This window comes from Lycium barbarum, chromosome 3 (genome assembly GCF_019175385.1).
Source record: "Lycium barbarum isolate Lr01 chromosome 3, ASM1917538v2, whole genome shotgun sequence".
NCBI lineage: Eukaryota > Viridiplantae > Streptophyta > Magnoliopsida > Solanales > Solanaceae > Lycium > Lycium barbarum.
Window position 1 is genome coordinate 143237231 of NC_083339.1, and position 26691 is coordinate 143263921.

The 26691-nt window shown below is 32.8% G+C and overlaps 4 protein-coding genes across 4 annotated transcripts; all 4 read right to left on the reverse strand.

Moving 5' to 3' along the window:
- Positions 1-94: 94 nt before the first annotated feature.
- LOC132633228 (alpha-1,3-arabinosyltransferase XAT2-like) lies at positions 95-3149 on the reverse strand. The gene is made up of 3 exons (XM_060349497.1): positions 2782-3149; positions 2336-2413; positions 95-2233 (listed from the first exon to the last, which is right to left on the reverse strand). The coding sequence occupies exons 1-3, from the start codon at positions 2921-2923 to the stop codon at positions 1053-1055; spliced, it is 1401 nt and encodes a 466-aa protein (XP_060205480.1). The 5' UTR covers positions 2924-3149; the 3' UTR covers positions 95-1052.
- Positions 3150-5786: 2637 nt separating this feature from the next.
- On the reverse strand, positions 5787-7921 carry LOC132634330 (alpha-1,3-arabinosyltransferase XAT2-like). Its single transcript, XM_060350595.1, has 3 exons — positions 7599-7921; positions 7415-7501; positions 5787-7083 (listed from the first exon to the last, which is right to left on the reverse strand). The coding sequence occupies exons 1-3, from the start codon at positions 7735-7737 to the stop codon at positions 5900-5902; spliced, it is 1410 nt and encodes a 469-aa protein (XP_060206578.1). The 5' UTR covers positions 7738-7921; the 3' UTR covers positions 5787-5899.
- A 4844-nt stretch (positions 7922-12765) lies between these two features.
- Positions 12766-19852, reverse strand: LOC132633230 (protein DETOXIFICATION 16-like). Its single transcript, XM_060349498.1, has 8 exons — positions 19555-19852; positions 14511-15055; positions 14107-14193; positions 13945-14001; positions 13553-13791; positions 13339-13457; positions 13094-13180; positions 12766-13008 (listed from the first exon to the last, which is right to left on the reverse strand). The coding sequence occupies exons 1-5, from the start codon at positions 19846-19848 to the stop codon at positions 13563-13565; spliced, it is 1212 nt and encodes a 403-aa protein (XP_060205481.1). The 5' UTR covers positions 19849-19852; the 3' UTR covers positions 12766-13008; positions 13094-13180; positions 13339-13457; positions 13553-13562.
- A 1394-nt stretch (positions 19853-21246) lies between these two features.
- Positions 21247-24745, reverse strand: LOC132633231 (protein DETOXIFICATION 16-like). Its single transcript, XM_060349499.1, has 8 exons — positions 24408-24745; positions 22959-23503; positions 22557-22643; positions 22396-22452; positions 22064-22302; positions 21850-21968; positions 21592-21678; positions 21247-21493 (listed from the first exon to the last, which is right to left on the reverse strand). The coding sequence occupies exons 1-8, from the start codon at positions 24699-24701 to the stop codon at positions 21434-21436; spliced, it is 1488 nt and encodes a 495-aa protein (XP_060205482.1). The 5' UTR covers positions 24702-24745; the 3' UTR covers positions 21247-21433.
- Positions 24746-26691: the final 1946 nt, after the last annotated feature.

Consider the following 26691-nt stretch of genomic DNA (forward strand, 5'->3'; position numbering starts at 1 on the left):
ATTGCTGGGGAATTCTTGGTGCAGATTATTTGCAAGTGTTACCCTGTGACACCTTAAAACAATCTCAAGATGCGAATGTGTTTGTGTATTGTAGGAGAAGGGGATTGATAAATTATTGCTAGGAGCTGTAACAATTTTTATGGCTTCACTTTTAGGGTTGATGATTTCTTCCTGTCACCGTCTAATGTAAGACAACTGTTAGCACCCTAGGGTCTAGCAGTCCATGAAGTGAAATGAGAACGGGGTTCAAATTCTAGCAGAAACAAAAACCGTTAGGTTGTTTCAATGGAATTCAAGAGAAGTTGTCATAATTGGTTAGAACAAATGAACGGTGCTCTCTGTCTGAGTTTCACATAGAGCAAAGCTTGAACAACTTGCAAAATGTTCGTACTTCTCCATGAAATTTTCTCTACTAAATTCATTTAAGCTGTTAAACAAGGTATAGTCTATGGCAACTCTCTTGGGACTTTATGAATGTACGAGTGAAAGCGCAAAGTACGTCAAACTAATCAAGAATGAGTGGCTCCCTTTTTTTCTTTTCTTTTTCAAATTCAATGGATGGTTTCCGTGGTTCAGAAAATCATTTTAAATGCACTTGCTCTTGGTTTGAATTATGATATTTATTCTAACAAGTAGCTATTCTGATTTAGAAAACAGAAAAAGAACAGGCGATTGTGAAAAATATTTAAACTCAAGAAGGCTCTAAGAGTCGTGCGAATCTAAATGTCAACCTATATTGCTATTATTTCTTCTTCAATTACTGAATTTATTAGTCTCTGGACACAAACTACCTATTTCCCCTTTTAATATGCATAAGGTTTTTATATTAATTTTTTTTCTCTCTATTCCTTTTTTTTAGCTACAAAATTGACTTTCAAAAATATGCCATCTGGATTTAGGATAAGCAAAAAGAGAAAGAACAATTAACTACACAATCTAAGTTAAACCAAAAAAAAAAAAAACGATGGTGAAACAAGAAAAGATTGAATAAAGATTTTCCTGTTTCTGTGCCTTTGTTTATTAGAGAACACACACCAAAAAAAAAAAAACACTCAACTCCGCAAAAGCTCTAATGCTTTCAAGAGAGTTCCTCTAAATCTATTTACATCAATTTTTACATCTTGCTGATCTAAATAAATTTTCCTATATGAAACCCATCCTTGAGGAGAAATCATATTACCAGGAGGATCCCTTAACACATGATGTTCAAGTGGATATTGTTGGATTAAAGAACTCTCATTTACGCTAATCTTGTAATCCAAACACTTCAAATTCATGTCCATAGCTGGAATTTGAAAGTCCACTTTAGATACCCATTCCATTCCCAATCCCACTATTTGTATAACAGCTGCTTTTTCTGGCAAAAAAACCATATTAGTCAATCCAGCACCATGCACTCCCATTAATACATCAAATGAATTCACTTTTTTGGCAATTTTAGCCAAATTTTCCGCTGTTTCTTCCACAACCACTTTGAATCCCAAGCTTCTAGCCAATGTAACAATCTCTTCAACGTTGGCAAAACGTCTCGTTTTGCTTCTTGAAATTATAAGAAGCCGGGGCATATTTTTTCTTCCTTGATCATCAGCATTCTTTTTCAATCTCACCGCCATTTTTCTCTTCAAGGAATAAGTACTTTTCAAGAATTTTGTGAAGTCCCTCATAGAGTAAGGAGATTCTGAAGTTTTAATGCTGAATTCTTTATTGGCTTTCAAGCCAATTGTCATACTTGGGTAACAAAGCACTTCTTTTTCCTTGTCAATATCAATAATCTCATACTTTGATAATCTTTGTAGCACCGGTTTGTACTTGTTGATCCACCAAGGCATTTTGTTAGTAATCAGAAATTGGACTTCACCATTGAAACGTCGCGAAGTTTGGAATAATGGAATTAGCACATCAGTGAAATCATGGAAGTGATTTCCAGCATATCCTTTAGTTGAAAAAATAACTGCAGGGACAGTGTAATTTCTAGAGCAAATTGGGATTTCTTGAGAAATGTGAACTTTTTTGACTGTTAAATTTGTAACACTGTCCATTGCTCTGTTGTCACCTTTTCTAGCATATGGTCTTATGCTCCATGAGTTGTTTTTTTCAGCTGCTAATTGATAAGTTGAAACTAAGTAAATAGTTGATGAATTTCCATGAATTCTTATGTCGCCATTCATCTCACAGAGGTCAGCTCTTGGATGTGTGACATTGCAAATTGGTTTCTCTTGTTCTATTTCAAAATCTGAAATCAGAAAATTACATGTATGGTAAAATATTAGACAAAGTTGGAAAATGCAAATTTTCTCATTTGCAGAGTATTATGCTAATTTACTTGAATACTTACATGGCTTTTTTGGCTTGGCGACTTCCTCTGTTATTGCTAGAATTTTGGGGCCACCACGAAGAGAAACCTTAACATTCACTGGAAGCCAAGAACATAACACTGTTATTTACAACTTAGATACATTGATAATGCAAACATATATGTAATTATCCATGCTAGGTTGAATTAGTAACCTGAAAAATAAAGCAATTGTAGTGTAAAATATTTATTATACTATCAGTGGATATAAATTGAATCTTTACGACATAGACGCCAAAAACATTAAAAGGAAGCGCCACACGTCGATAGAAAGATAGTTGTTAGCAAAACTTAAGGAGTTTGACTTAAAGAAGAAAAGACGGAAATTCACTCTGAAAAAAGGAAACGATAAAGCGTTTTAACTTATATACACTGACGGTGTAAATAACAACTTGCAAATTAAATGAAGAAAAGCTCCAGAAACTTACCAACTTGAAAATGACGAATTTCAGGCTTGAAGAGAACACAAAAGGTGGCAGCTATGATGAAGCAACTAACGAAAGCTCCAATTCCTAATTTCTTCTGCTCATGCTTGCTAAAACTCCTCGCGAAGAAACTATCATACTTCATTTTTGCTAAAACTTAATAATGTAACTACAAAAAACAAGAAGCTTTTTGAAACCCCTCAAACTATCTAAATAAGTGAGAAAATGCTAGTATTTGCAGTTCTCAAGATATATAGAGAGGTCGTCCTATATCTAAGTGACTAGCATGAATGAACAGATTGCTCTTTCTTCTCTTATCTAATTTTAGTGATTGCTCTCCACGTTTTGCATAAATCTAGGGGATTTGTGCAAATAAAAAAAATACTATGTTGTTTCTCGTTGAAAGAGATATCAAGGTTGACTATTAGATAAATGTTTTGTCACAAATTGTGTCCCTTTTAATACCCATGTCTAAGAACATGATTTAGGATGGCCGGCAACTCACTTACCAGTTAATTACCAAACATACCCGATAGGTAAACATCATTAAGATTTTGTTGATTCTTACCTTATGGGTTGGTATTTACGCATTTTGTCGAATTTTGGTGGCAAATAGACGTGCATTCATATTCTTATTTGGATAGAAATTACTAGTTCAATATATATAGATATCAAGAACTTGTTAAGTTTGCTTAAGTGGTATGGGACTATGAGTTTTAATGCAACATACCAATTTAGGTCATCATTTGCTATTACTAGAGTCTAGAGTTATATTTGCTTATTTTTATTGCTCATTAAGTGCCTCAGTGTGAGCAAGTGGGTTCAATTAATGGCTGCTTAAGTACTATTTCTAAGTTTTCCTAAAATGAGGTCTAACAATAACTGTGCATATCATGAAATATCTAGAAATAAACTTATTGATCTCATGTTTATGGTTGCATCTTTTTATTTTTTTTCTTTCCCGGTAATTAAGTTTGTTCGTTTCTACTACTTTCTATAACGAAAAGTTGAGTCACCAATGAAAATTAGAATGTCTCTATAATTCCAAATAACCTTGAAATAGTTATATTTATCTGTGTTCAATTCCATTTAACTGGAATTTCCTTTTCCCGGCCTTTCAATTGAAGTTAGGTGTATTTTCCTTATCTTTAGAAAAATAAAGAAAATGCCTCATCTATTTGGTCAAAATTTAAAAAATTTATATCATATATACATATTTATCTTTCCAGTACATTGTAACTTGGAACATTTTAGTACTAGTATTGTCTCAAATCTTATAAATTAATAATATCTTCAATCCATTTAAATGATTGTTCACCTAGACACCAATATGGAGTCCATTACTAGAAGCGTGTTGCCATGCAAATGTCGGTTGTTAGCCTGATTGAGTTTGTCTCAGTTGAGTAAATTGTGGATATGCTTACGAAAGGATAAATTGTTACCATCCAAACCGCTGCATTCCACCAAGTTTTCTAACGTGAAATTTTCGTCGGCCGTCCCTTTTTGACATAACTACTTAGTAAAGGATTATTTTTATTTTGTTTGCAACCTAGGATTTCTTAGATCCCAGTCTAATGATATCTTTTGAGCAGACTGAAAATCTTATGTCAATATGTTAGATTGAAGTTTAGAAATTTGTGTATTATTGCAAAGATTAGGCGATAATTTAATGTTTTGTCCGTAAGATTGAGCAATATATAAGCAAAACTAGACCTGAGTCCAAAAGCGGAGGTAGAAGTCCGGATACGGGTTCGATCGAACCCAATAGCTTTTATTCATATAACATGTGTGTGTTATAAAAAAAAAACCTCATTAAATATTACACTTATAAGATTTAGAACTCAATTATCAACACTTGAAATCGTCGTTCTAAAATCTCAAACCCACAAAGTAGAAATTCGGACTCCAGCTCTGCCTGAATCTAACAGAAAAATAATTTTCTAAGAGCTATATTTGCCCAATTTCTATTGACATCAAGTTGATATTTCTATCTTTTTAGCTATCTTACAAAAAGAAAATGAAATATAAAGTAGAAATAGGAAAATAGAAAGGGAGCCAGTGGAAAAATTATGTTGAATGGTCCAAGAAAGTTGTTTGGCTTAAGAGTAGGACATTTTACCAACATTCCTCAAATATGGTGGAAGCCACGTTTGGGAGGAAATTTGAATCCTCTAGATTATAGACAAGTGTGACGAAGAATGTACCTGAAAAAAGAAATCAATTTTATTTTGGAGCAAAATAAATATTCACGCGTGACGTTATTTTACCAGAATATTCCTCTGTATTTTTCCTCAATTTTTTTGAAATCTTTCACATAAAAACGATCGTGCTAATTGATCAGAGCACAAGTCAACGTTAGGTCAAGTAGCATGCAGAAGCACCAAAAGATTTGAATATCCAGTTTATTTAACTATTTATTCTTTACTCTACCTATACTCTTATTTATCATATCTTTTCCATTAGAATTTAAATTGTATGCAATGACGGGGTATAAAATATTTACATAATCAGATCACTAGTTAACTAATTACATGTAAATCTCTTGCTAAGTATTAATTTAAGCTACTAAAAATGATAACTAGCTTGTTAGTCACGTTTAAATTTGAACTTTGAAATGGTCTCCAAATTTTGGATCAATTGAACTCCACTTCTCCCGTTTCAGTCTGAAACTACCCTCTAGTAAAACTGCTCTTGATGGAAAAATAGTCATATAATTGAAATATCCGATTTAGGGTCTCTTAGCACAAAAATTACTCCTTTCGAACTTTATACCATCTAGAGTGAGGCTTTTGACTGCTTAGAAGACTCCTGAACTAGAATATCAACATCGAAAACAATGGCTGGAAGTATATTTTATCTTATTTTCGTTGCTATTTTGCGCTATAATTACATGGTTAGACAATAGACATGGCGTAAATAGTATAAAATGTCTAACAAATTTCAAGGTTAAAATTTAGTGTGGACGCAAAAATATAAGCTATAAAAGAGGATAACTTAAATCCCTTCAATTGTGTCATCGCACAAGATGTTCATAAACTAAATTGATCAAATCACTCAAGTAGATAAAAATGCCATTACACAACGGACGAAATTTGGAACATGTACACTAGAGTGCAAAAAATCAAGAAGTGGCTAGAAGCTTTTTAGCTTCTAACAAAGTGGACCTAAACCTATTAAGATCAACTTTCACATTCTGCTTATCCAAATAAATTGATCTAAATACATCCCATCCTTTCCTATGAAATGATGATGGATCTTTAAAAACTTTATGATTAAGTGGATATTTTTCCATTAGAGAACTCTCATGCCCACCTATTTTATAATCCAAGTACCTTATGTTCATTTCTCCTGCAGGGTCCCCAAAATCACGTTTAGCCAAATTATCCATTGCTCCTAATGGAACTAGCTGAATTAAAACAGAATTATCTGGGAGGAAAATCATGTTGGTTAATCCAGCTCCATGAACTCCCATTATCACATCACAAGAATTAACAATTTGCGCGAATTTTGACAAATTTGTACTAAGGTTAGCCTCAGCCAGGACAACCTCGTACCCCAAATCTTCAGCCATTTTTCTGACATCGCCCTCATTTAACAAAATTCGTGATTTTTTCCTTGATATAATCAGCAAACGTGGCCTCGTAACAATATCACCCTTAATCTTGATGGCCTCAACTCTCTTTAGAGAAAATGAGCTCCTTAAGAAATGTCTGAAATCGTGCATTGACACCATATTTGGGAATTTTGAGGAATCAATCCCGAATTCTTTGTGAGATTTAAGGCCTGTTGTCACACTAGGAAAGCAATGTACCTTGTTTTCATTGTCAATGTCAAGAATTTTGTGCTTAGACATGTTGTTAAGCAATGTTCTGTACTTACCTATCCACCAAGGCTTATAATCCGTGGCAAGAAAGTGCACTTCTGAGTCAAAATGTTGCGAATTTGAAAAGATTGGGACGAGTAAATCTGAGAAATCATGAAAATGGTTTCCTGAATAGCCTCCAAGTGAAAATAAAACTGCGGGATAGCCATGATAGATACTGCATTTTGGGATTTTTTCGCCGTCTTGTACTAATTTTACTGTCCAAGATTTAACACTTGACATTGCCCCTGCACTCCCTTTTCTTGCATAAGGTTTTATGGTCCATGAATTGTTTTTAGCTGAGATGTTGAAATCATGAGACATAACAAAAATTGATGACGAATTTCCTTGGACCCTTATGTCCCCTTTAGTCTCACAGTAATCAGACAATGGTTCAAACACATTACAGTTACACATTGGCTCTGTATCCTTTGTCTCTGTTTCTGCAAAATAGTTTCATCTAAATGTCAATATAAGAAGTTTAAGGAGCCAATTGGACATAGATTTTTTTTTTCCCGAGACATTGTCTGGTTGTACATTAAACTAATTTTTTGTTAGTTTCGGAAGATAACCGGTTTTTCAAGTGAAAATCTTTTTTCACTCGCAAAACTTTTTTTCATGTGCAATGCATGTTAAGACACGACTTCGACTTCCAAATTCCATTTTTCAACTTCAACGTGAAAAGCTCTTCTTAACTTCAAAGTTTCAACCCATTATATGTCCAAACGCCTACTAAGTTCCAATGAGATTCTTGAATTTCCAATGTTGACTTACCTAATTTCTTGAGAAGGGTTGTGTCCTTGATCACAAGCATGTCTTCAGCAGCATTTATAGATAATTGTAAATTCATGGCATCACCATCTAGAAAACAAAAGTAAAATCAGCATAACAAAGCTATTATTAGAGGTTAAATTAGAAAATTATTACTGGAAATGATAGCTAAGTGCAGAGGACTTACTAACTGATTGAGGATACAAATGGTTCTTGAAAACCATGCAACTGCTAAACACAACAATCAACATTACAACAAAAGCATACCATCCAAGTGTTTTTCTTTCATAGTGACTAAAGCTCTTTGCTAGTATGGGATTATACATTTTTTTCCAATCTTGTGACAGAAGGGCGAAGGCTGATACTGTCTCTACTTAATTTAGCTCAAAGAATCTACTAGAAAGTAAAGAGAAGATGCTATTATTTAAACATCACTTCTTATGTCGCTACTTGAACTAGCTTGCTTAGTGAGTGCATAATGATTATATTGTTTGCGTGAATGAATTGGAAAAAGACACTGTTGGTTATAGGTAAGGCAATCATATGGATATTATTTTATAATTTTAGCTGTGTTTGTGTTTCATTGAGTATCAATTTCGTGTCACGATTTTCAGCATTGAAAGGAACTTTTCAACTAAAGTTGTTATGAAATCACTTAGAAATTTTTAAGAGTCAACAGCTACTACAATTATAATAAGTAAATTAACTATAAGTATCTTACCATTAGAGTAAAATGACAACCAATTTGGCTGACTTATGTCACCTTCTTTCCACTTATAATAGCCAAAACACTAGCTAAAACATGCACTAACTAGAAGGTAGGAACACATATCAGGACTAGTATGAGTCTAAACCCAATACATCTTCATTCCATGAAATTTTCACACGATCAATTTATCTTTATTGTAGCAGGTATATGTCTTACTTTAATTTTAACAAAGCTCACATTTCATAGAGACTTAACTGTAAATACTCTTTAGGTGAGCTGACAATGATTTTTTTCTTGCATTAACATTGCATAAGTTAAACTCTACTAGTAATATTTATGTTGCCTTACCTATAAACCTTTAATAAGTTGTTACTAAAAAACCAAGCAGCAATCAATTATATTATGATGAAAAAGGAAATAAATAGGAACAAACGTAATAAACAACCTAAAATCATGATCACCGTCAAAGAACTAATCATATATAATATAAACGTGTCACCTGCCCTCGTTAATTAGGTCCAAAACATATGGTTCAATTAAGCTATATATGATTACAAAAGAGGTGGTACCTTTTTATTACGTGCAGCCTAATCAAGAAATTAGTGGACGAGAATATATTTTTTGAAAAAAGTCTAACCTGCCTGTCATATTTTAGTTATCATTTTGAGTTAGGTGGTAACGGAATCTGCTGACTTTTATTCTTGATCTCAATTGGAATTATGCAGTAAATGACTCTTTGAAGGCTTATCGTTCCTTGGTTAATTACCAGCTTTCTTCTTATAGAATTGAAGTGGAAAGCACTAACATAAGGCTCTTCATTCTTCAACGAGGTGGTTGTCATTTTCCCATCAAGAATTGATGTGTTAGAACTTAAGACTTACCACGACGTACCACTTCATATGCTGAAAATAACTTCAACAATTTTTATTTTTTTAAAAAAAGAAGCCAAAAGACTATCAAGTACTTAGTATGTGCCAGATTTATCCATGTGCCAATAAATTTTACAAAAGATTGCATTTACCGCTTTGATTAAGTGATGATACAAATGTTGTAATTTTGAGAAGTGTCCATGAGATGATTATGGCCATTGCATTGTTTGTTGGATGATATATCACTCCTTAGAGTTTTTTCCTTGGTGATCATTATTTCGGACTTTAAACTTGCAACAAGATGTTTGTCTTTAATAATGATGTTTTAAGATGGGATATGACTATTCTTATTTTTTTTTCCCTCGTATTCCTAGAACTAAGCAAGCCTATAGTAGTCTTTTCTTATCGGGAACAAACTAAAAATTTTTCCTAGAACTAGAAAGCTTGGAGTTTCAACTAACAGAAGTTGAAATTCCATGCAATTCGAACTTTAAACTCCAAGATTTTTTTTTCTGAAATTTTAACCGTATGATCAATTCTAACTCCAAAAGTATTTTCTGGATTCCTCGTATTTTAAGATGCGCTGAAATTAAAGTTTCTTTGTTTTTGTCGAGGGTATAATCATACAAATGATATTTTCGTTTTAAAAGTTAATAAAGTTCAATTTGTTATCATGCTAGCTGAAGGTTGATCGGCAATTCAAATAGTGAGCTACTTGTGTTATGGAATAAATAAAAACTAGAGAGAAAATTGAAGAGAGAATAAACTAAAACTCTTTGTATTGATTTTTGAATTGTTTCTTGCATAGAAAAATAAAACCCTACATCTCCATTTATAGAGAACTAAAGAGAATAAAATAAAAGAAAAATATATATTTTCCTTATAAATACTAAACTAAATATTCTATAATTAATGTAGTAACTAGACTTAGAAGGAAGCTAAATATTCTAGAATATTCCTAGCAAAAAAAGGAAGTAAATATTTCTACCACTAATTAAATCATGAAGCGGAAGGAAAATAAATTTTAACATTCCCCCTCAAACTCAAGTTGGTGTATCCAATTCGAGTTTGAAGACTTGATTGTTCTAGAAAAACGCACTCTTCCTTACTTTTGTTGCGCCAATCTAAAAGAGTTGATCCTCCTCATCTTCTGTTTCTACCAGTAATGCTTGTGAATTGTCTCGGGTGTCTTTGAACTTGCACACTTTTGTAACATGACCGGCTTGTTTGCAATTTCCACATATTGCATTTGATCTCCACCAATAAAAAATTTCTAAGTGTGTTTTCTTTTTGCAATATTTGCAAGGAGAATAGTGGACTTTTCCTTTTTGGTGTTTTGCATAAAAAATACTTTCAACAACTTTATCTTGTGTGAAAGGTTTTTTTTTTTTTGCTTTTGTGCTTGAAGAGCACTTATTAATTCTGCAAGAGAGATAGTAGAGAGATCTTTAGACTCTTCTAAAGCGGAGATTTAAGACTCAAATCTCTCAGGAATAGTTACAAGGATTTTTTCAACTATTCTGTTATCCTTGAAATTCTTGCCAAGCAATTTGATTCTATTGACAATCAAAGAAATTCTGTCAGAATATTGAGTGACTGTCTCACCCTCTTGCATTCTAAGAGATTCAAAATCTCTTTTCGAATTCAAAATCTAATTTTGCTTGCCTCGTTCACTTCCTTGATATTCCTTTTCAAGTGTTTCCCAAGCTTCTTTTGCTGTTTCACATGCAATAATTTTAGAAAAAATTGAATCAACAGCAGAATTTTTAATCACAATTTTGGTTTTGTACTTTTTGGTTTTTCTCTTTGGAGTGAGCTTTGATTTGGGCAGGAGTAGAATTTTCAGGGAGTGATTCTATAGGTTTATCTTCCTTTACAACTTCTCACAAATCATAAGCTTCAAGATAAGACTTCATCTTAACTGACCAAATTTGATAGTTTTCACCAGTGAAGGTTTGTGGGGCATTGAAAGAGAGATTATTTCTTGCCACGATTTGAAATATGGTTAAAAATAGTATGGTTTAAAAAATTGGTTAAAACTAGCTTAAAGTAGCCCTGCATTAAAAATAAAAGCAAGGGTTAAAATTAGTTTAAAGTAGCCCCGCATTAAAAATAAATCCAAGGGTAAAAATTGAGTTGAAAGTCGTTCTTCTTCAATGAAATCACAGATCCATTGAGATGAATGAATTTGGCGCTGATACCACTGTTATGGAATAAATAAAAACTAGAGAGAAAATTGAAGATAGAATAAACTAAAACTCTTTCTATTGATTCTTGAATTGTTTCTTGCATAGAAAAATAAAACCCTACATCTCTATTTATAGAGAACTAAAGAGAATAAAATAAAAGGAAAATGTATATTTTTCTTATAAATACTAAACTAAATATTCTATAATTAATGTAGTAACTAGACTTAGAAGGAAACTAAATATTCTAGAATATTCCTAGCAAAAAAAGGAAGTAAATATTTCTACCACTAATTAAATCACGAAGCGGAAGGAAAGTAAATTTTAACAGCTTGTCCATTTCTCCCAGAAGTTTTGCACGTGAAGATGAATTAGAATCATCGCGTAATAACGGTTTCACTCAGAAGAAATTGCACGAATTCCCTTCAAATGGGCTGGTCTTTAATTTTGTCCTTCAAATGGACTGGTCTTTAATATTTGCCCTTTAGCAATCGAACTATTTTTACTGAGGCATAAGTTCTTTAAGGACATAACTTGTGAGATATATAAAATATAATGTACATCCCGCGAAAAAGTTAGTATTTGTTATGAGGGCCAAAAATTAATGACCAGCCCAAAATAGGAACAAAAGTGCAAATGACCCGAGTGTGTAGCAAGTGGCCCGTGGACTAAAATTGGACAGGTTTTGGGCTGGGCCCAAACATACCATGTTCTGGTTCAGACCTGATCCATTGATAAGCCTACCTCCTAATAGTTTCCGATTCATTTTTTTGCACGGATCGTCGTTGTCCTACTTTTGGGGTGTCTTTAATTTTTGTCCCTCAAATTACTGGTCTTTAATTTGTTTCCCTTCGCTTAAAAAAATGGCCGAAAATACGGAGATTTTAGGTTCGAACTCCCGTTCAGTCAAAAAGAAAAAAAAAATCGCAACACAAGGCTTTTGCAGCCTTAAGGCATAACTAAAAGTCTGTCTTACAAGGCAAAGTCTGCCGTCTCGGGCATAGGTTCTATGTAACTTCGCCCGAATAGTTATAAATCTATGCCTTGTGAAATTATTATTATTTTTTACTCTGCTGGATTTCGAACCCAGAACCTCGAGGTATTTTTTGCCACATTTTTAAGCGAAGGGAAAAAATTAAAGACCAGCGAATTGAGGAACAAAAAATTAAAGACCAGTCCATATGAAGGGAAATCGTCAAATTGCCCTTTCCAAATTGGAGAATTTATATTGGGAAGTAGCTGAAATTTTATATTAATAAAAACCATTGGCCTTCGTCACATAGCAGTAGGGCCATCTCAAAAACATTGGGGCCTAAAGTGAAACTTCAAACAGAGGCTCTAGTTGTTTTTAAAGGAAAAATCGTCATATACATTTTTATTTAATGTCTACTTTTCTAACTTTTTCATATGCGAAGTCATTAATTACTGTTTTATAATCTATTTGTTCTAACAATTTCTTTTCAATTGATAATATATATAATCCATTCAATCTCTCTTGAGACATTACTGATCTTAGATAAGATTTTATCAATTTTAATTTTGACAAATTTCTTTCGGTTGAGACAACAGTTTATATCTAAAATACAGAAATAATGATGCCCCAAAAAAATTGAGGCCGCAAGCGATTGCTTTATTGGCCTTATAGTCGAGTCACCCCGTGCATAGCAGATCCACATAACTTTATTAGAGTTGTTGCATTTCTCCTAGACTATAAACCGTCTAAAAGGTCTAAAATCTTTTATTTAGTTACTTCATTTGGATATAAGTGCACATTCAGTACACTATCTCCACTGGTAATGTTGTTTCTTCCACTCTCTCTTGAGCCTGCCTTGCCTAAACAACAGAAAAGCTTATCAGTTGTGAGAAAAATGAAAATACTCAAGTAACCAGTGAGGTAGACAGGGCGAAAGTTGCTTACTTCTTGTTCCCAGTTAGTGCGTAGGGTAATGAAAAGAAGAGACAACACTTGTACTAGAAGTGCACAAATCACACCCAACCATAATCCCTGTTTGTAATTAGAAAAAAATGAAAGATTAATCAAATCTTCATGACATTACACTATAAAGAGGATACATAAAGGTTTTAAGTTATATATACATTCATCATAAAGATCTTTTACACTATCAGTGCAGTTTAACTTGTGATAGTAAGTTACGTTGCTACCTTTCCTCCGATGTGAAGAACAAAAGCCATCAAGACAGCAGAAGGAATTCCCACCAAATAATAGGATCCAAGGTTAATAATTGCTCCAATTTTCTGCCATCCAAATCCTCTTACAGCACCTGGATGTGAAATGCTACTATATAGTTTCAAAAAGTCTTTTAACTACATGTATATGGCCTAAATCAAAACCGTTGCATCTTATTTAAGTTCGAACCTGAGAGAACTCACTGAAGGCCATCCATGAAATTTGATGTTGCAAGAAGTGGCATCATGGGGGCTATGTATCTAACCACTTCAGTCTCATTGCTGTAAGCATATCCCCATACATTACGTATCAATATCATGACCAATCCCAACACAAGCCCCTCCATAACAGCCACCGCTAAAACAACATACAGCGCCAAACGTGCAGTTTGTGGATGACCTGCTCCTAGTTCATTTGAGACCCGTGTACTGCATTGCACAAAGATATGTTATCCCACAGATCTTTGATTAAAGAAACAGGACCAAAAATGCATCTTCAAGGAAATCACTGCTGCTAATCTTTTGCGAGGTTGCAGTTTATAATTAATATGAGCCAAAATAGTACATTTTTAGATGACTAACCTCACAGCACCACTGAGTCCAAAAGGGATCATCCAAACTGTTGCAGCTGTATTAAGACTAGGAACCAATGAAGCAAATCAGTAAGGCTTGAAAATAGAAAAAATTTGCTTGATAAACCAGTGGGAAGATACTGTGTTTAAATGAGAGGTGCACAATTCGAACCAGATTGAGAGCACTGAGGTTTCCAACTGTGGATTAGGAAGAAGGCCAGAAAGCAGAACCATTAGCTCAAACGACCACATTTCTAAGCTGTTGATAATCATGAAAGTAGAAAGGTTAAAATCAACAAATAAACCGGTATTCCAAGTATGATCCAGTGACATAATACGTTGGATCTTTTTTGGCTTTCTTCATTTTTGGCCCGTCAGCCAAAAATAATTACGATGCTAGCCAAAATATACAAAACATATACACTGGTTATGGGTATTATATGTACATTTTTTGTATACAATATGTATATTATATGTACATATATACGATATGTATATTTTTTTGAGTGGTTCAAAAATGTAATTATTCCTTTCTTTTCATGTTACTTATAGAAAAATTAAGAAATGTAGACTGACCAGACCATGATGGCCGATAGAAATGCGAGTTTAATGAAAGTAAGCATATCCTTGAGAGCTTCTTTTGACAATCCTGTCCAAGTCTTAGCACATAAAGGAGAAACCTTGATATAAAGAGCCAAAAACAAGAAGTTAAGCCAGTAAGAGATTGAATTTGCTAGAGCAGCTCCCTTTCCACCAAGTCCAGACTTGAAGACCAAAATCCAACAGACAAGGATGTGGATTAAGGTTGTAACTCCAGCACATAACACCATAGGGATGACGATATTTTGTGTTTGTAAGAATCTTACAACACATTGGAGCAAACCGTATGCGAAAACACCGGGGATAAAATACAAAGCATAATGACCAGCTTCATCAGATATACTAGGATCTTGGCCTAAAAACTTGAGAATAGGGCCAGTGTTTGCCCAAATGACTGCAAGAGGTATGCTTACAAGTGAAAGTATTATCATTGCTCTCTGCATGTGAATGCCAAGCATATGATACTGCTTTGCTCCATAAGACTGTCCACAAAATGTGTCCAGTGCACTTGACATCCCCATCTATTTGTAGACAGTAAAGAAGAGTTTCCATTAGAAGTCTAGCCATATAATTAAATATAGTCAAATTATATACACACGCACACACTTATTTGGTGGGAGGTTATTTTTGTTAATTTTCTCTACTTTATTTACTTTCTAAATGTTCTGGGTTTAATGTTAGACCATAACTGTAGGCCCATTTATAAGTGTAATAATTTATTGTTGGACCCTGCACTATACGTGCTTGGTTGGTCTAGTGTGGCGATGAGTGTAGGCTTAACCTGATGAGGCCCGTGAGGGAAGGGCTAGGGTTCCATTAATTTCAGCCACGTCCCTTCTCTAGCCCTTTATATATACACACTATCAGAGTTATTTCACAATATTTGTTGTGTACACTAGTTGTACCATTGATGCCGCCATACAGTGAAAGGGTAATAGAGAGGAAAACTAGTCTTTAATTTATGTCTTAGAAAATAGATTTGCAATTATCCTTGCTAATCTACACTAATTTTTTGTCCTACTATCATGTTTCATCTGGGGTTTATTGTGTTAATATTCTTACATTATGTTCTATTTCCTTCCTGGCTGTTAAGAGGGAGTCTCAGATTCCAGAGCAATAACATGACTAATGAATTCTTGGTATCTCTGCTTCTAAGACATTTAGAATAGCAGCAAACAAAATACTCCCTCCGTCCCAATTTGTTTGAAGGTTGATGAGCTTGTAGAGCCAAACAACTTTTTCTTTGATTTAATTTTAAATGTAGATATTTCAAGTATTTTATAATAAAATTTACATATTTGAAAATTTAATAATTATAAGTCTAAATACTTAATAATTTACAATATATGAAAAGAATTGAAGAAAATCATAGTTGAAGAAAGAGTACGAGACATGATCAGTGCAAAGAGATAACAGATTACTTATCCCTACCTTCTGAAGAAGCAATATCCAGACATTACTAACTATAAAGTAAAGATTGTATAATTTCTAGGAAAAGGATAAGAGATGACGCACTACAGCCACTGAATCAAGAATCTCTTTGTATTTTAATTTTTGGGCATGTTGAATGGCTAAACAAACAACACTTATCTTTATGACACTCATAATACTCCAAACTTAATGGAAGATCTCATTGTAGAAATGGGCAAATAATCTATATCTATATATTATTAAAAAGAGGATAGTTTTAGGATAAAAAGTAGTTAGATTAGTTATTAATTATTTTTGATGTGGAAGTTATCAGATTTTTTATATTAACTATTTTAAATTAAAAAATAATTGTTAATTAAACTAACGTATTTATGTTAATGCCTACGGTTTTGAAACTTAAATGATATGAAAATACAAAAGAGAAAAAAAAAAAAAACATACCCAATTTGCCCACTAATTCCACTTCATGCACCAAAACCCCCCACGTCCCTTTGTAAAAAAGAAATATAGGAACAAATACGACAGATGATTTTTTTTTTTTAAAAAACAAGAAGTGCTAGCACGTGTTAGTAACTGCACAATTGCCTGAGAAAGGATCCAAAGTACAATAATAGAAGAAAAGTTCAACTCAATTTTCCTTATATATCTTTAATTTATTTGTCCATTTCCATTGAGATATAAAAATTAAAAAAAAAAAAAAACTTACGTTTGGAAACATAAAACTGTACATACAAAAGAAAAAAGAAAAAATAAGAAAAAGACCCCCCTAAAAAAAAACTAACCTAAACCAACCCCAAAGCCCACGTTTGCAACTTCCCTATTTTCCTTATTTCACTCCTGCGTGATCATCCGTACAAGGATACATTATTGGAGTCTGTCAAGTTTCAAGTAGCAACTACAACAGAGTTGAACTACTTTTCAGAAGTTTGAATCCTAGTGAAAAATTAACACACGTTAATTCAATCATTTAAAGGATGATCGCCACATTAATGGCTTTATTTAATGGGCCCAATTTGGGGTTTATGGTTGATAGCACGGAGCTATGATAACAAGTTGTGTATTTCATTCTCGATAAATATTTCATAAAGATAGTATTTGTCATTTCATCTCATCAAGGCTAAGTGTGTTTGGTGTTATTTCAAGCACGCTTTTCTAATTTGCTCTTATTTTTCATGTTTTAGATCTTTAGAAATCAACAATACATATACATCTATTAAATTTTTCTTTGTCTTCACCACTAAATATTTTTTATTTAATTGATTGCGTCCATGAAATTCTCAAATTTTGAGATATTAAATTTTGCAGTATTTGCCGGTCTTTCCAAAAATTGTTGGATTTGAAGATACTCAGAGACACTATGGTAAATTTTTGTTCTTAATAGTTAGCTTATGGTATATTCTACATTAATCAGATGCATGTATTTTGAATCAAATTAGTACTTTGATTTGTATTTAATGATGACTATGTATGTTAATAAGATTTTACTTTCAAAAATTAGAAGGTGAGGTATTTAAGTTATTTACATAGGAATAACTTCAATAATAGAAGCCTTCCCGTAAAATTTTTATTTGGTTCTTAATACTATTTAAAATATACACATATAAAGGAATAGATCTCTTTGTAATAGCAAAATGGATTGTTGTCTATTGATAGAAAAAAATAATTATGTTTCTATGATTTGAAAGACTTTTATAACCATTCAATTCTTAGAGCCCCTTTGACTTCCATTATTTTAAATAACTGGTAAGCTTTAAGTGTTGAATATTTTCAAGTGTTGAAACTGATATTATAATTATAAATACTTAATTACGTGTTTGAATAGAAATGTTGAAATTGATATTAAACAATTAATCTATTTGGTAAAACAAATGCTAATAGGTTGTTCTTTAATCAAATAATTAAAATATCCTTACAATTTTACAAAAAGTTATAAATCTGTTAGCGATCTTTTCTTTGCAAAAGGATATTTTGAGATTTAAGAAAAAATGTCAAAAATAAAATTGTATAAAATACGGTCAAACAAAATGCTTATATAAGCTAACATGTTTGACTGGCTAATCCCTTTTCTTTTATTCTTATAGCTGTTATATTTGTAGAAGGAAAAACATTTTTAAGATAATTATTCTTCTAATTTGAAAGTTGTATCTTCCATCATAGTTTCTTAAATATTTTTCCATTTGTGACAGTTTTGTTATTTAGTGATTTGTATTTAGATTTAATTGTTTTAGGGACTCAAATAACAAAATATCAAAAGTACAATTTGATCACACCTAAAATGAGCATTTTATCTTTACAGCACGACCATTGAACAATTTCAGTAGTATTAATATATTTTTTTTACCTTTTTTATTCCTTATCTGACATTCTTATTAATGTTTTGGCTGAAGCAAAAAGTGCTTAAGAAAGTAGTTTTGCATGATAATATTTATTTGATTGAAATCAAAAATTATATTCAAATTATGATACAAAAAATCATACAGTAATAATACTGCATAGTTGAGATCTTAATAATTAAAGACAAAAATAAAAAATAATTAAACAATAAAATACTCCGATTAACAGAGTGAATAAGCATGTGTAATAAGAAAAAAAATATTGAATTAATATTACAAAACATGTATTAGAATGGTAAGATAAAAATATTTAATTTGAGAGAAAAATATGAGTTTGAAACTAAAGAAATTCCAAACAACAGAGTAAATAGGCATTATTAAAAAAAAAATCTAATTGGGATAAAAAGATAAAAGTATTTGAACTAGCCAAAATTGAATTTGAATTGAAATATAAAATATTTAATCTGAATGAAAGACAAAAATATTTTAATTTGAGATGATAAAATTTGGAACAATGAAAATAAAATATAGTTTAGTGATTCTAAAGAAGTATGTTTAGTTAATGTCAGATTTTTATTTTATTTCTAGCAATTATTTTTGTCACGAAAAAGATGTTTTTCGTATTGTCTATATTTCTGGTATAAAACAGCTTTCTATTTCTATTTTATAAAGATAAGTGCTTGAAACTAAACCATTTGAAATCTCGAATATTGAAATCACAATTTATTTCAAACTGTGTATATCCGAAACCTCACGATAATGGTGGCATCAGGCAATTAGAAAATTGAATTGTGGGCATCACTAAGAAGTTTAAGATGAATTCATTTTGCTGTTCAACATCTTTCATGTTATTACAATGTTATGTAGGTATATTTTCTTAATTTGTTAGCACTATTTCGGATGATTAGAATTTAAAGCCAAAATTGTTACAAAAATCTCTCACCACCCTTTTCTCTTTTGAAACGACTGCGCATCGCGCGGGTACATATACTAGTACTAAATGGATAGCAGGATAGTGGGACATTGAAATGGGATAAATATTTAGTAAATAGAATGGGCAAGTCGTGTGATGATTAGCACCAAAATGAAGTCGTTCAAGAAACTTGACCATGTTGAAAGAAACTCTTAAGTTAAACTAAAGTTGAGTAGTAATAATTGTTGTAAATCAAAAAATCTAAACGTGAATGTCCAGAGATGAAAAAGAAAGATCTTTTTGAGTTGAGAAAGTAGAAGAAAAAAGAAGGTGGAGTACTCACCAAGAGACTAATACCAGTAACAGAAGTAAAGGAAGTAGCCATGGAAGCACCAGAGAGAGGCAATTCACCAAGATGACCAACAAACATGATGGCTATAAGCTGTAAAGAAAACTGCAAAAGAGTAACGCTGACTAAAGGTCCAGCTAGCCATACTTGCTTCTTCACTTCCTCAACAATCTGTTTCTTATTAAAAACACCATTATTTCTCGTTTCATTAACAACACACTGTTTTTCACGGTCGTCGATGATCAATGGAGTCTTTACAGAGGATGACTTTCCATATTTTGCTTCCATTTTTGGTCATCGATGATCAAGTCTCAACCACGCAGCCAGTGATATAAATAAATGTGTAAACAAATTAGCAGTCAAAATCTCATACCAACCCATACCAAAAGGGTAAAATTTAATCGCGGGTGTTTACATCCTACCAGCTTTCATTTACTGGTAATTTATTACTGCTTAATTATAATTAAGTGATGTGTATTATTGTTATAATTTTTAGTTAACCAAATTTAAGAAAATAATCGATTGGCTATATCGGTCTGGGTAAGTATTTAACCAACGACAGATAAATTCTATAGCTAAACAACAAAATCCATCGCTAATCCTATTTAGAGACAAATTAACGACAGGTTCTTAAAAAATATCTACGAGCAATTAGCGACTAAGTTCGTACAGTACCTAATTTCAATTTTTTTTTGTAGTGCACGAAAAGATGGAGAAAAAGAACAAAAAAGAAAAATAAGTTAAAAAGGCGAGAAAGGACTTTACCTTATTTGTTAGTCTTCTTGGAAAGTATTTACTTGTTAATTAGCTTCTAATTAGTAAACTTAGTATATTTGTTTCTTGTGTTAATTAGATTATACTCTTATTTCTAGGTTATATAATCTAAAAACGTTTAAATTGATAGTTCAATGTGTTTATGTTATTAAAGAATGGTTAATTACTAAAGATTTTTCTAGAACTAGAAAGTCTGGAGTTTCAACTAATAGAAGTCGGAATATCGTACAGTTCAAATTTCAAACTCCATGATTTTTTTCTGAAATTTCAACCGTATCAGTTCTAACTCCAAAAATATTTCCTGGAACCCTCGTATTTTAAGTTGCACCGAATTTCCTTGTTTTTGTCGAGGGTATAATCATCCAAATGATATTTTCGTTTTAAAATTTAATGAAGTTTAATCTGGTATAATGCTGGCTAAAGCTTGATCGGCAATTCGAAAAGTGGACTACTTGTCCATTTTATGGAGAAGTTTTACACGTGAAAACGGAGTAGAATCATGTAGCAAGTGGTCCGTGGACTAATTGGACAGGTTTTGGGCTGGGTCAGAACATATATACCATGTTCTGGTTCAAACATGATCCATTGATAAATCTCCTGTTGGGCCAAACGGTTTAAAGAGGCTGTGTATGCTTCTTCAAAACTATGAATAAAGGTCGTAAACCAACATGCTCATTGTTGAGCTAAACGGTCCAAAAATACTCTTAACATGATGTGATATTGTCCGCTTCGAGTCAAGCCCGCACGATTTTCCCCAAAACGCCTCACATCATTAAGAGTACTCAACACCTTATAAGTAGCTCCCTTTTCTTTTCAGCTACCATTGTGAAACTTTGTTCGCATACCCAACACCTCCTACTATGTATTTCCCAGATGGAAAGATACATACGCAATATTTTCCAATTTGGAGAATTTAAATTGGGAAGTAGTTTAAATTTATATTAAGAAAGCCATTGGCCTTCTAGACTCTAGTACATGATATGCCACATATCAGAACCACAAAACTGTATTAGAGTTGTTACATTTCTCCTAGACGATAAACCGTCTAACAGGTCAAAATCTTTTGTTTAGTTACTTCAATTAGATAAAAACTGCACATTCAGTACACTATCTCCACTGGTAATGTTGTTTCCTCTACTCTCTCTTGAGCCTTCCGTGCCTAAAAAAAAAAAACTTATCAGTTATGTAACCAAAAAAAAAAAAAAAAAAAGAAAACCTCAGGCAACTAATAAGGGAGGCAGGATGAGGGTTGCTTACTTCTTGTTCCCAGTTAGTGCGTAGGGTGATGAAAAGAAGAGACAATACTTGTACTAGAAGTGCACATATAATACCCAACCATAATCCCTGTTTGTAATCGCAAAGGAAAGGAAAAATTAATCAAATCTTCATGACATTGAAGTAATATTGCACCATCAAGAAGATAAAGAAAGGTTTTTAAGATATATGCACGGATAACATAAAGATCTTTTACACTATCAGTGCAGTTTAATTTGTGATAATAAGTTACATTGTTACCTTCCCTCCGACGTGAAGAACAAAAGCCATCAAGACAGCAGGAGGAATTCCCACCAGATAATAGGATCCAAGGTTAATAATTGCCCCAATTTTCTGCCATCCAAATCCTCTTATAGCACCTGGATGTGAAATATTACTATATAGTTTCAAAAAGTCTTTTAACTACATGTATATGGCCTTAATCAAAACCGTTGCATTTTATTTAAGTTCGAACCTGAGAGAACACACTGAAGGCCATCCAAGAAATTTGATGCTGCAAGAAGTGGCATCATGGTGGCTATGTATCTAACTACTTCAGTCTCATTGCTGTAAGCATATCCCCATACGTTACGTATCAAAACCACCGCTAACCCCAACACAAGCCCCTCAATAACAGCTACCGCTAAGACAACATACAGCGCCAAACGTGCAGTTTGAGGACGACCTGCTCCTAGTTCATTTGAGACCCGTGTACTGAATCACACAAAAATATGATTCAGAAACAGGACTAAAAATGCACTTCATAATTAATATGAAACAAAAAGATACATATTTTCGATGACTAACCTTATAGCACTACTGAGTCCAAAAGGGATCATCCAAACTGTTGCGGCTGTATTAAGACTAGGAATCAATGAAGCAAATCAGTAAGGCTTGAAAATGGAAAATCTTTTTTTGATAAACCAGTGGGAAGATACTGGATTAAATGAGAGATGCACAATTCGAACCAGATTGAGAGAACTGAGGTTTCCAACTGCGGATTAGGAAGAAGGCCAGAAAGCAGAACCAGAAACTCAAACGACCACATTTCCAAGCTGTTGATAATCATGAAAGTAGACAGGTTAAAATCAACAAATAAACCGGTATTCCAAGTATGATCCAGTGACATAATACGTTGGATCTTTTTGAGCTTTCTTCATTTTTGGCCCGTCAGCCAAAAATAATTACGGTGCTAGCCAAAATATACAAAACATATACACTGTTTATGTATTATATGTACATTTTTTGTATACAATATGTATATTTATAAGATATGTATATTATATGTATATTTTTTTGAGCGGTCCAAAAATGTAATTATCCCTTTCTTTTCATGTTACTTATAGGAAAATCAAGAAATGTAGACTGACCAAACCATGATGGCCGAGGGAATTGCCAGTTTGATGAAAGTAAGCATATCCTTGAGAGCTTCTTTTGACAGTCCTGTCCAAGTCTTGGCACATGAAGGAGAAAACTTGACATAAAGAGCCAAAAACAAGAAGTTAAGCCAGTAAGAGATTGAATTTGCTAGAGCAGCTCCTTTGCCACCAAGTCCAGACTTGAAAACTAAAATCCAACAGACAAGGATGTGGATTAAGGTTGTAACTCCAGCACATAGCACCATAGGGATGACAATACTTTGTGTTTGTAAGAATCTCACAACACATTGGAGCAAGCCGTAAGCGAAAACACCGGGGATAAAATACAAGGCATAATGACCAGCTTCATCAGATATACTAGGATCTTGGCCTAAAAACTTCAGAATAGGGCCAGTGTTTGCCCAGATGACTGCAAGAGGTATGCTTACAAGTGAAAGTATAATCATTGCTCTCTGCATGTGAATGCCAAGCATATGATACTGCTTTGCTCCATAAGACTGTCCACAAAATGTGTCTAGCGCACTTGACATTCCCATCTATTGTAAACAGGGAAGAAGAATTTCCATTAGAATCTACCATATTAATTAAATGTAGTCAAGATTGTCATGAAGGATTCATGAAGAATCTAGAAATGGGGAAGTTATACAGTTAGCCACTCGGCCAAAAATATTTATGCCTCTAGCCAATATACATAAATATATAAATGTATTATACATCTACCGGCTATTTTTGGTTGGGTGACTATTTATGTTAATTTCTCTATTTTTGTTTACATTTTAAACATTCTGGATTTGATGTTAGTCATAAATGTTGCCCTAATTATATATGTGATAATTGATTGTTGAATCGCGCACTTCATGAGCTTGATTGGTCTAGTGTGGCGGTGAGTGTAGCACAAAGAGATAGCAGATTACTTATCCTTACCTTCTGAAATCACCATTCCTGGAAGCAATATCCAGACATTACTAACAATAAAGTAAAGATTGTTTAATTTCCTGGAAAAGGATAAGAGATGACGCACTACAGCCACTGAATCAAGTCTATCTCTTTTTATTTTAATTTTTGGGCATGTTGAATCTACCCAGACTAAACAAACAACAGTTATCTTTATGGCACTCATAATACTCCAAACTTACTGGAAGATCTCATTGCAGAAATAGGCAAATAATACTAAATGGATAGCAGGATAGAGGGACATTGAAATTGGATAAATATTTAGTCAATAGAATATGTAAGTGGTTTGATGATTAGCAGTAAATGAAAGTCGTTCTAGAGACTTGAACATGTTGAAAGAAACTCAGAACTACTCTTAAGTTAAACTAAAGTTGAGTAGTAATTATTGTTGTAAATAAAAAAAATCTAAACTTGAATGTCCAGAGATGAAAAAGAAAGATCTTTTTGAGTTGAGAAAGTAGAAGAAAAAGAAGGTGAAGTACTCACCAAGAGACTAATACCAGTAACAGAAGTAAAGGAAGTAGCCATGGAAGCACCAGAGAGAGGCAATTCACCAAGATGACCAACAAACATGATGGCTATAAGCTGTAAAGAAAACTGCAAAAGAGTAACGCTGACTAAAGGTCCAGCTAGCCATACTTGCTTCTTCACTTCCTCAACAATCTGTTCCTTGCTAAAACCACCATTATTTCCTGTTTCATCAACAACACACTGTTTTTCACGGTCGTCGATGATCAATGGAGTCTTTACAGAGGATGACTTTCCATATTCTGCTTCCATTTTTGGTCACCTCTGTATCTCTCTAAGTGTCTCAGTCTCAACCACGCAGCCAGTGATATAAATAAATGTGTAAAAAATTAGCGGTCAACAAAATCTCATACCAAAAGGGTAAAATTTAATCACGGGTGTTTACATCCTACCACCTTTCATTTACTAATCTATTACTGCTTAATTATAATTAAGTGATGTGTATTATTGTTATAATTTTTAGTTAACCAAATTTAAGAAAATAATCGATTTAAATCAGTGTGGGTAAGTATTTAACCAGCGACGGACAAATTCTATAGCTAAACAACAAAATCCGTCGCTAATCTTATTTAGAGACAAATTAGCGACAGATTTTTAAAAATTATCTACGAGCAATTAGCGACTAAGTTCGTAATTTATTTCAATTTTTTTGTAGTGCACGAAAAGATGGAGAAAAAGACCAAAAAAGAAAAATAAGTTAAAAAGGCAAGAAAGGACTTTACGTTATTTGTTGGTCTTCTTGGAAAGTATTTACTTGTTAATTAGCTCCTAATTAGTAAACTTAGTATATTGTGTTAATTAAATTATGCTCGTATTTCTTGGTTATATAATCTAAAAATGTTTAAATTGATAGTTCAATGTATTTGTAGTTATTATAGAATGGTTAATTACTAAAGTTCCCTAAGAATTTTTTGTTCAATAATATAAATGACATTTTGGTTAAGAAATTTACGTGATGGTGGCTAACCGAGAGGTGGAGGAGGAACCAAAACTAAGCCATACACGCAAAGGTGGAACCAGAATGTAAAGTTTATGAGTTCGCGATTTTAATTCTCTTGAGATATTGAGCTCTAAATTAATAATTTATATATATTAAATAAATTTCTTAAAATAAATATAGAATTTGAACCAAACTTATTGAATTCTACCGATCTCGCTTCCTCCATTTTAGCTCCGCCCTGCATACACTTTAGGGTAAATCTGGTCTGGTTTAGGTAGGACCTGTGGCATATAATGTGGATTAAAAATACTAATTGAAAATAAATTTTTAAAAAAATCACGGGAATTTTGAGCCACTTTTGATAACGGCTAAAATAGATTTGAAACAATTTTTAACGAGGTAAAATTATTTCAGTTCCTATAGTTTCGAGCAACTTTTGGCCCTTACGCCATTTTTTCTTTTCCCCATCCCCAAAGTAAATACATTTTTCAAAGGTAGAGGTCCAGAAATGCGTTGGGCCGAATTCTATGGTTTTTATTCAAACAATATATTTGTGTAAAGAAATTTATTAAATAGGTAGATGTATAAAATTTAAAATTCAATTATTAGTATTTGAAATCACCGTTTTGAAATACAAAACTCATAAAATTAAAATTCTGACTCCGCCTCTATTCCGAGCTCAGTCCTAGATGTAAAATTTCATTGATATCAAAACAGACGTCCTATGTTGCAGTCGGACAAATAAAAGTCATAAATCATAATTCAGATCTAAAGATTGGTGTAGTTTAGTTCAGATCTAAAGATTGGTGTAGTTTAGTAGCACATTTAATTTATGCAAAAAGTGGTGGTTGTGAATGAATCCTGCTTTGCGACGGACAGAACGTTATTCATTGGACTAATGAGTAAGTTTTCACCTTTTTCCTTTGCTTTCTGTAAAGTGAGAGCAAAAGGTATGCGAATCTATATATAATATAAAGCTAGACATAAACAATCCTATGTGGTATTTCTCTATGATTTTCATTGAAATTTATCTTTTTTCTCAATTTTTTGACATTTTTCTCTTCATTTCTCTATTTAATTAAATAAAATTACAATTAAAGGTTTCATCCCTCCAATCATGACTCCCTCACCATTTAATAGCTTTATATTTGCCATCACTTGCCACTAATAATTACACCTATTCAAAATATTAAAATCATATAAAACGGTCAATTAAATAAGAAATCGTTATAGAAACCCAAAAGTCACACCACTTCAATATAATTTAAGGGTTGTCCGTGGAAAGCATGCAGTTGTTTGTCT

Coding starts and splice junctions, on each gene's coding strand:
- LOC132633228 (XM_060349497.1), bottom strand. CDS start 2,923: ATGAAGTATGATAGTTTCTTCGCGAGGAGTTTTAGCAAGCATGAGCAG. Junction 2,414..2,781: donor AATTCGTCATTTTCAAGTTG/GTAAGTTTCTGG, acceptor CTTGGCTTCCAG/TGAATGTTAAGGTTTCTCTT. Junction 2,234..2,335: donor CGCCAAGCCAAAAAAGCCAT/GTAAGTATTCAA, acceptor TTCTGATTTCAG/ATTTTGAAATAGAACAAGAG.
- LOC132634330 (XM_060350595.1), bottom strand. CDS start 7,737: ATGTATAATCCCATACTAGCAAAGAGCTTTAGTCACTATGAAAGAAAA. Junction 7,502..7,598: donor TTTGTATCCTCAATCAGTTA/GTAAGTCCTCTG, acceptor TTTGTTTTCTAG/ATGGTGATGCCATGAATTTA. Junction 7,084..7,414: donor AACCCTTCTCAAGAAATTAG/GTAAGTCAACAT, acceptor ACTATTTTGCAG/AAACAGAGACAAAGGATACA.
- LOC132633230 (XM_060349498.1), bottom strand. CDS start 19,848: ATGGAAGCAAAATATGGAAAGTCATCCTCTGTAAAGACTCCATTGATC. Junction 14,002..14,106: donor ACCTCAGTGCTCTCAATCTG/GTTCGAATTGTG, acceptor ATTGGTTCCTAG/TCTTAATACAGCTGCAACAG. Junction 13,792..13,944: donor GGACTCAGTGGTGCTGTGAG/GTTAGTCATCTA, acceptor TGTGCAATGCAG/TACACGGGTCTCAAATGAAC.
- LOC132633231 (XM_060349499.1), bottom strand. CDS start 24,701: ATGGAAGCAGAATATGGAAAGTCATCCTCTGTAAAGACTCCATTGATC. Junction 23,504..24,407: donor TTACTGGTATTAGTCTCTTG/GTGAGTACTTCA, acceptor TGTTTACAATAG/ATGGGAATGTCAAGTGCGCT. Junction 21,679..21,849: donor TTCTTCACGTCGGAGGGAAG/GTAACAATGTAA, acceptor GATTACAAACAG/GGATTATGGTTGGGTATTAT.